This window comes from Carya illinoinensis, chromosome 9, assembly GCF_018687715.1.
Source record: "Carya illinoinensis cultivar Pawnee chromosome 9, C.illinoinensisPawnee_v1, whole genome shotgun sequence".
Classification (NCBI taxonomy): domain Eukaryota; kingdom Viridiplantae; phylum Streptophyta; class Magnoliopsida; order Fagales; family Juglandaceae; genus Carya; species Carya illinoinensis.
Window position 1 is genome coordinate 6,549,303 of NC_056760.1, and position 8,358 is coordinate 6,557,660.

Below are 8,358 nucleotides of genomic sequence, written 5' to 3' on the forward strand. Positions count from 1 at the left end.
ACACCTGTCCTCCCGCCTCCACAAAGAGAAGAATTTAGTCGGTCAAAAGGGGGCACGATACCACATGGCACGATTCTATGCCACCAGCATTCATGTCAAAATTATCCTTTGTATCAAATGGTACAAACAAGAAGACTCGTGCGCAGTCCGTACGAACATGATTCCCACGTACCATTCAACCCCAACTGCCGAATCATATTTCCCGGCGACACCGCCGGCTGGACGTGATCACGCAAAAAACAAATCTTAAAATAGCACGCAGTAATACAACAAATTTTAGGTTAATTTCATTGGGGAAAAGACCAACTTCCGAAACGAGAGATTACAACTGAAAAGCAAAAGAGGCTCCTGAATAAATTTCGAACAACAGAAATTAAAGAAACTATTGGTTTCACCCACATGTTGCAAAAAAGGAGATCAGCTATGTAATCACATCGAGCTATTGATTATTGCTCATTGATTTTGGAGTTCTGTTTTTGCTTTAACTAGCTTCCCTAAATTCGAGAAATTAAAAATAAAATCCATATGAACGATAGGAAAGGAAAAATCGATTATTTTCATTTCATTTTAACGGCAAAAAACTTAGGCAACTTCCGGCGGTGGAGGAAAGTTGAGATCGAGCACTCTCCGAGGCTTGAGATCCTGATGGTTCAAATCAACGATGGAGGAGGAATCCGAGTCGCTCTGGACCCCATGGCCTAAGGCTGCTGCATGGATATCGCTCGCCAGGGGAGCGCGATCGAAACTCAGCCGTTGATAGGGCTGACCCTGCGCCATCCCGGCTCGAAAGATCGCGTCGAAAAAGATCATGTGGTTCGCTGCCGGAATACCGCCGGAGAATACTTGGACAGCAGGGGCCTGGCGGTGGTGCTGCTGCTGAAAGGGGAATATTAGGTTGGCAGGGCCAGATCCGCCTCCATGACCGTGAGAAAGGTTGAGATCCAGCGGCGAGGAATCCACCATCTGAGCCGGCTCGCGGCTCGAGGACTCCACCGTGCTGCTCTGGCTCGGACTCTGGTTATTACTATGACTAATTTTCTTGTTATCCACATCCTCGGATGTCAACGGAAAGTTGGTCTTGGCCTTAGCGCCGCGGAACTCTATGGCGGCGGCGTCGTAGGCCCGAGCTGCTTCCTCCGCCGTGTCGAAAGTACCAAGCCAGACACGGCTCTTCTTACATGGGTCTCTGATCTCGGCCGCATATCTTCCCCATGGCCTCTTCCTCACTCCCCTGAAATGCACCTCCTTGTCGTTACCGTTACTGTTACCTTTAACAACGGCCGACTTCGCCCTCGGTGCCATATTCTTATTATTTACCGGGAACTGTGTTTTTGCAGCGGGAATGGATATAAAGAAACGAGGGAAAGCAAGGGCAGGACGGGTAATCCAATCTGCGAAGTGGGAGGGGAGGATGGTTTTATAGAGGGCGGGACAGGAATCGGCGAGGAATTGAGCACAGAGACCTAAAGGTCCAGTCAACGAGGGATTTGACTGATAAATTGAGAAAAAAGAAAGGCGGGGGCGGCTGGCAATTTTTAGTGTTTCTTGTCCCCGAATTACGTGGCATGTGGTTTGTCTATTTCTTCTGTGGGGGGTATCAAACATCATTATCTTTATCAAACGGCTGCATAAGATGCACAGTTCTTTGCGTGTGGGGGAACTACTAGAGCCCTACTATCCACACTCTCTTTCCGCGCGTCTTCCTACTCGCTGATTGGCTGTGTAGCCTCTTCCGATTTACTTCAGTTTTTCTTCTCATGGGGAAGGAATCCCTAGCTTTCAATGTCCCCCCGCGTGCTAGGATGTTAAAAATGTGTTAAATGCGATATCTTCTGTTTTGGTATAAATAGAAAAAAAATAAAAACGATGTGATGGTGTTATAGAATCTGACCAATTTAAGATTGGAATATGTTAATGAATTAAATAGGCATTAAATTTTAGATCAACACCCTCATTATTGTTTGAGTTATTCTGTTCGAATCAATAGATAGAGTATATCATCAGCATTAAGATTTAATTTATAAAATTTAAATTTTAAAATCTTTCTTTTAAATTAAATAAGGTCATTTAGACACTTTACTGTTTCATACACCAGCTTATAAATATAATTTTTCTTAATTTTTTATTTAAAAATTACAAATAAGTGGATTAAAACACAGCTTATAGTAAAATTTATTATAATTTAAAAAAAACAAAATATCAATTATTTATTAATATAAAAAATTATTACATTCACAAAAAAATTATACAAAAATAAATATATAAATTAATATGACTTTATATAATATATTGATTTATTTTACAATCTAACCAATTATATTAAATTTCTATTTACTACTAAAATATTTATCTTTTTCTGTTTACTCGATTTAGATTGTCCAACTCATGCGTCTGCCATGCGGCATGTTGAATTACCACGTTCTCCCCGAATTTAAGTGAAATTTACACGGGTACATTGATTTTGTTCCTCTTGCATTTACTATATTGAAACTCAGTGCATGGTTTTTATTAACATTTGATTCAAATCTATTTGTCATGTTATTTGGGATGATGTGACAGTGTGCACAAACTTCAATGTATATAGGCTAAATATAGCAATTTATTTGCTCCAAGTATGGCTAAACTCATATATGCATGCACCCTCACCATGTAAACCGTGGAAATGCATACGACAAAAAATATTATCGTGATTTATTAAATTTATTTTATAAAAAATAATAATTTTATAGTTTAATAAATTATATCAACTTAAAAAATTATTTTTATATAATTACTTTATGATTAAAATATTTCTTGTTAATATCTTAAAGAGAGAGGAAATATAAAATGGAAAAAAAAATGTAATGGTGGAGAAAATTCTAGCCATTTATATAATTTCCTTACGAGCAAACATGACAATGACATTGAGTTATCACGCTAAAACTTTGAACTATTTTTATATTCTGCATGAAAAACTGATGTGCGTTAGGTGTGCATGAGTTGGTATAGCTTTAATATCTGTCGGATGAATGAATTACTATAGGTGCAAACTAAAATAAAATAAGATAAAGGCAGATCCATATGGATACGATTAATCAAGCATTACTGATCTTCCCTTCGAATCTTTAATTATATAATTAATTACCGGCTGGGGTGTCCATTTTTTCAAGTGTATGAAAACATGCGAAATACCCATTTAACCATTTGTAACAAAGTGCATTAGCCCCCATTAATATATTATTTTAGTCTTGCTGTGGTGTTGTCTAGCGAAATATTAAAAAAGAAAAAAAATTAAAATACTAATATTCTTTTATAATAGGCGGCGTGAAAATTTATGTATCAATAATTGTGAAATAGAATATAATGTAAAGTTATGATTTAAATTTAAGACCTCTAGTCTTACATCGTGTGAACTTATCACTTGATTATTTAATTATTTATATTATACTCTAAACATTTTTACTAATACGAGGTGAAACAAATATAATATTTAATTAAATTGAATATAATATAAATCGAGCAGAACTTGAAATTAAAATCTTTATTATGAGAACATATAAAATTATTATTTATTTTAAAATTTAAAATCAATAAAAATGAGTAAATTTTATTATTTATATTATATTATTAATCATAATACATCGTATAAAGAGATTAAAAAATAAATTCATTATTGTAGGGAAAAAAAAAAAAAAGTTGTTGGACCTGATATGTATCATTTCTGATAGGCCTGCTAAAGAAATAAGCAGTACAATGATGTAGTTTTGACCTGGCCTGCCATATATGGATCAGCTAGAGGTTGGTTGAGAGTTGCCTCCCTAAGTACGGTCAAAGCATGTTATGATTACAGCCTCCAACACGAACTTAAAACATTATGTATTTATTTATTTTATAGTAAGAGAAGGACTTCAGTTTTGAATGTAAATTCAAGGTCCAAAAAATGGAAGTGGACCTATATATGTTCAGCGTCCACGAATGGTCCGACAGTTGCACAACACGTACGTCGTACGAGTACCCTCCACCAAGCATAGAAGCCCCGTGTCTGCAAAGTACTTCCGAAAGAATTGTATGAAAAAATAAAAATAAAAATAAATTCATCAGTGACATTTGAACCCATATTAGGCAAATCTAGACCTACTACATTGGTTTGAATTTCAAATTCCAAATCATTGGAATATCCTGATTATTTATTTTAAAATTTTATAATGATAAAAATCAAGTAAAAGATAAGAAATTAAAAAATAAATTTCAAAATAACATTCTTCCATGAATACTGATAATATTATATATGAGCTTTCCATATGATGCAATTAAGGGAAGATGTTAAACTATGGAAATGCTCTATATAAAAATTATAAAACATAGGTAAGATACGTAAATCATAAATTAAGTTTTAAATGTAACTACCATGAAATTTTAAATGAGACCTAATTCTAATATGAAGATATATAAGAAAGACCTATTAAAAAATTATTGACAATTTGCATGGTATCACTTAAGATTGACCATTTAATAGCATTCATTAAGGTCATATTTGATTTATAATATTCAAATTTTAAATTTTATTTTTTAAATTAAATTATATCACGTAAATTATGTGTGATAAATGCTATCAAATAAAATTATTCTATTTTGATTGTGGGCAAAAATAAGACCAAAAGTATCAAAATTAAGGGAGATATATAAACGTGACAAATATATATATATATATTGTAATACTTCATATGATAAAAATAATGATAAGTGATGTATAAAATCTATATTGCTTTGAGAATAAGAAATATTTATTTTTTAAAAGGTTTAAATAAAGTTTCGATTATATTACTGACAAATCTTTTTAAAATATAGTCAATATAATTTAGAGCTTCATTAATTTAAAACGTTGCACAGCCCCCTTATCCTCGTCACTGCTTATACTGCCTAACTTATAACCCTCCTTTTCTACTAACATACCCATCAATTAAAAAATATATATATTATTAGATACAGAGATGAAGTATATATAATCCACGCGCGGTTAAAAATGCAACCGTTCGATTTCATATTTCTTTACGTATCCGATTTGCCTCCAGTTTCAAAGTAACAAGACATCTTCTGATATAAGATTTAAGGGCTGTTATTACATCTTTTAAAGAAAAAAGAGGGTATTAGTACTGTGTTAGAGAGCCGCATGTTTTATTTATTTTTTATTTGTTAATGTTTATCAAAATTTTACTATAAATAAAATTTAAAAATGATTGTTTTTGCTATATTATTTATATATTGATATATAAATTTATTATTTATTATAAATAGTAAAAAAAAAATATTAACATCTTCCATGCTGACACTTGCAAAAATATAAAAATATTAAAAAATAAATAAATTTTGTGCTCCACGTTTGCACTTGCAATAACTTTACGTTTATTATTTAATTATTAAACACACTAATAATAAAAAAACTGTCTATTTATCGATTAAACATAATAACTAGTATCAAATATATTTATATATATTTTTAATATTTATATACAAACATATAAATGACATAATAATAATCTTTTTAAATTGATTTTTATTAAAATTATAAGTATATTTTTTAAGATGTTTAGATTTTACTTGTCAACATACAATACTGACCGTTCAAGTCTTAACAGCACATGCCCCTTTACTTTGAAACAGGAGGCAAGCCGGAAGCTTTCTCTGCTGTGAGAAAATCTGGTAAAGATGTTTTCTTTTCTTTCTTTCGATTGAGTAGGCCGCCGTAGGTTTGGTACAAAAGGACCCCACGAAGCCCCCCCACGAATCTTGATATGATTGACTCTGGATATGTACTTGATATATCTTGTGATCCATGAGGTCACACGATTATAATACGTGCATATATACAGTGGCAGGTGCATGCATACTCGAAAAGGATAATGCTACCGTCACAGATAAAAGCCACCGTCGACGGTGGTTACTGAATACGCTATTTCCTTTTTTTTTTTTTTTTGCTTTTTTTAATATATATTTTTATATCTTAAATATATATTTAAAAAAATTTACATTATTTTAAAATATTTCTTTAATCACTAAATAAAAAATAAGAATAAGTAACCACCATTGGTAACTTTCTCACATACAATCCATTTCGATAGGTCTTCTTCACACACGCTGGTAGATTACTGGACTTGCTACTATTAAACCTTTTAGATTTAATTTTTATGATTGAAAATAGACAAGAATGTTATTTTTACTAGTCGTCATAGATTTTGAAATTTACCGAAGCTAGTTTAAATAATAATCTGTTATTTTTTACATTTATTTTATTGTGTTTATTTTAGATTTCTTTATTATTAATTATAAAAAAAGATTTCATTTTTCAAACGTTTATCTATAAAGGTTGAGTTATATTTTTCTATAAAGAGTGAGATTAAATTTTTATTTAGGCAGAGAGTGCTATTTTTTAAATGTTTATCTATAAATAATATTAATAATAGTAAAAATAAGATCAATTATTAAAAAAATAATATGTTACTAAAACTTCGTATTATTTTAATTTATGATGTTATATTTGATATAAAAAAATTTTAAAATATATTTGATTATAAAGGTAAGTTTTGAATGAATGATAACTTTCTTTTTTACAGAAAAAAAAAAAAAGAAGAGAAAAAAGAATTTAGAGTCGGTAGAAAATGGAATCTTGGGAGGAAGATAATTAATATAATAATTATGCAGTAATTAATCATGAATCACGTTGAATGTAAATAAAACGACTCAAACGAGTTTCCTCTTGCGTTACGTGTTGGCGACGCAATTATAAATGGGCGAGGATCCCGATGATCTGTCAAGAGTCGTACATCATAATATAGGATGCGGCTATTATACATGATAGCCAACAATCAATTTCTGTTGCTTTTCCCTTATAATAAATCCAGTATTTATATTTAAGTTTTGCTTCGTTACTAAGAAATTTTAGATAAAAATTTTAAGTTTTAAAATAAAATATCAAAATATTATATTTTAATATTATTATTATTTTAAAATTTTAAAAAATTAAGAAAATGTTAAATTATTTATTATATTTTGTATTAAATTTTAAAAAATTATAATGATGAGATAAAAATTTTAAATTTAAGATAAAAATTTTAAGTGACCAAACACAACCTTATTCGTTGGTATGGATTCAATTTGTCCACTTCTTATTATAAAATGTCACACTTTAACAATTTCTTCTTCTCAAGTCTTTTTGGACATCTTAACAATTATTTCTTAAGGTTCTAATTGGTCGATTTTTTAGATAAAAATTTTAAATTTTAAGATTAAATATTATATTTTAATCTTATTATTAATTTAATATTTAAAAAAAAGTTGAATGATTTATTATATTTTATATAGAGATTTAGAAAAATTGTAATGATGAGATAATAATTTTGTATTTGAGATGAAAAATCTTAATGGCCAAACAGTACCTAAGAATTTTCACAATTTTCATTTCTAAAAACTCATTAAATATAGAATATTTTTTTATTTTTTAAATATAAAAATCAATACAATTTTTAAAAATTTTAAAATAAAAATAATTTTTAATTTTATAATAGTTTTATTCAATTTTTCTCAATCCACTTCTTAAATTCTAATAAATTATGAAAAATTCTAAGCATAATTTCACACACCATACTGTTTTTTTAATTTTTTTCTTCTGTCAAATGTTTAGTATATAGATAAATAGTAGAAAATTTTAATTAATTTAAAAAGAATAAACTAAAAAGAAGCTTTTAAAAAAAAATATGGTACCTAGACTTATGAGTAAAAAAAACTCATAAATTATATTCACTTAATTCATTTTACTGTTGTTCACAAAATTATGACATACATCACTCCAATTCAAACATGCCCTAAATGTTCAGACATATATATATGCTCGCAGTTCATCGTGTACAAAGTACAGTCGTTGGATGTTATTTCCTCGAAGGCATCCAAAAATCAATGAAACCGCGTGCTATTCCTGGCCTACCTACTATCTTTGTTTCCGCGGTTATAACGACTCTCTGTCGGGATTATTTGCACATTTATTCCCTGTTCAATTTAGTAATCAATTTTAAATAATAATAATAATTTATATAAATTTCAAATAGATAAATTTTGTAAAAGATTTTATAAAAAAAAAAAGAAAAAAAGACCTTATTTTTTAAAGGATCTATATTTCTACAAAAAGTCTGTATAAAATTTATCTATTTATAACTTATGCCTAATATTATTGTTACAGGAAAACATCAACAAAATATTGGCAAATTGGAAGAGAAATTAATGAGTGTGGCCGCGGGGGTGTGAATTGTGAAAGTTAAACAACGGTAACGAAAAGCGACAGCGTGAGGGTAATAGAGTCATTGTAACACCCTCCACTTTGGGCCTAAA

General features: G+C 29.9%; 1 protein-coding gene across 1 annotated transcript; it reads right to left on the reverse strand.

Moving 5' to 3' along the window:
- Positions 1-265: 265 nt before the first annotated feature.
- LOC122274980 (ethylene-responsive transcription factor 4-like) lies at positions 266-1,451 on the reverse strand. Its single transcript, XM_043083869.1, has one exon. The coding sequence runs from the start codon at positions 1,300-1,302 to the stop codon at positions 583-585; it is 720 nt and encodes a 239-aa protein (XP_042939803.1). The 5' UTR covers positions 1,303-1,451; the 3' UTR covers positions 266-582.
- Positions 1,452-8,358: the final 6,907 nt, after the last annotated feature.

Bases quoted from the DNA above. Each gene is read 5' to 3' on its own strand.
- LOC122274980 (XM_043083869.1), bottom strand. From the start codon at position 1,302: ATGGCACCGAGGGCGAAGTCGGCCGTTGTTAAAGGTAACAGTAACGGT.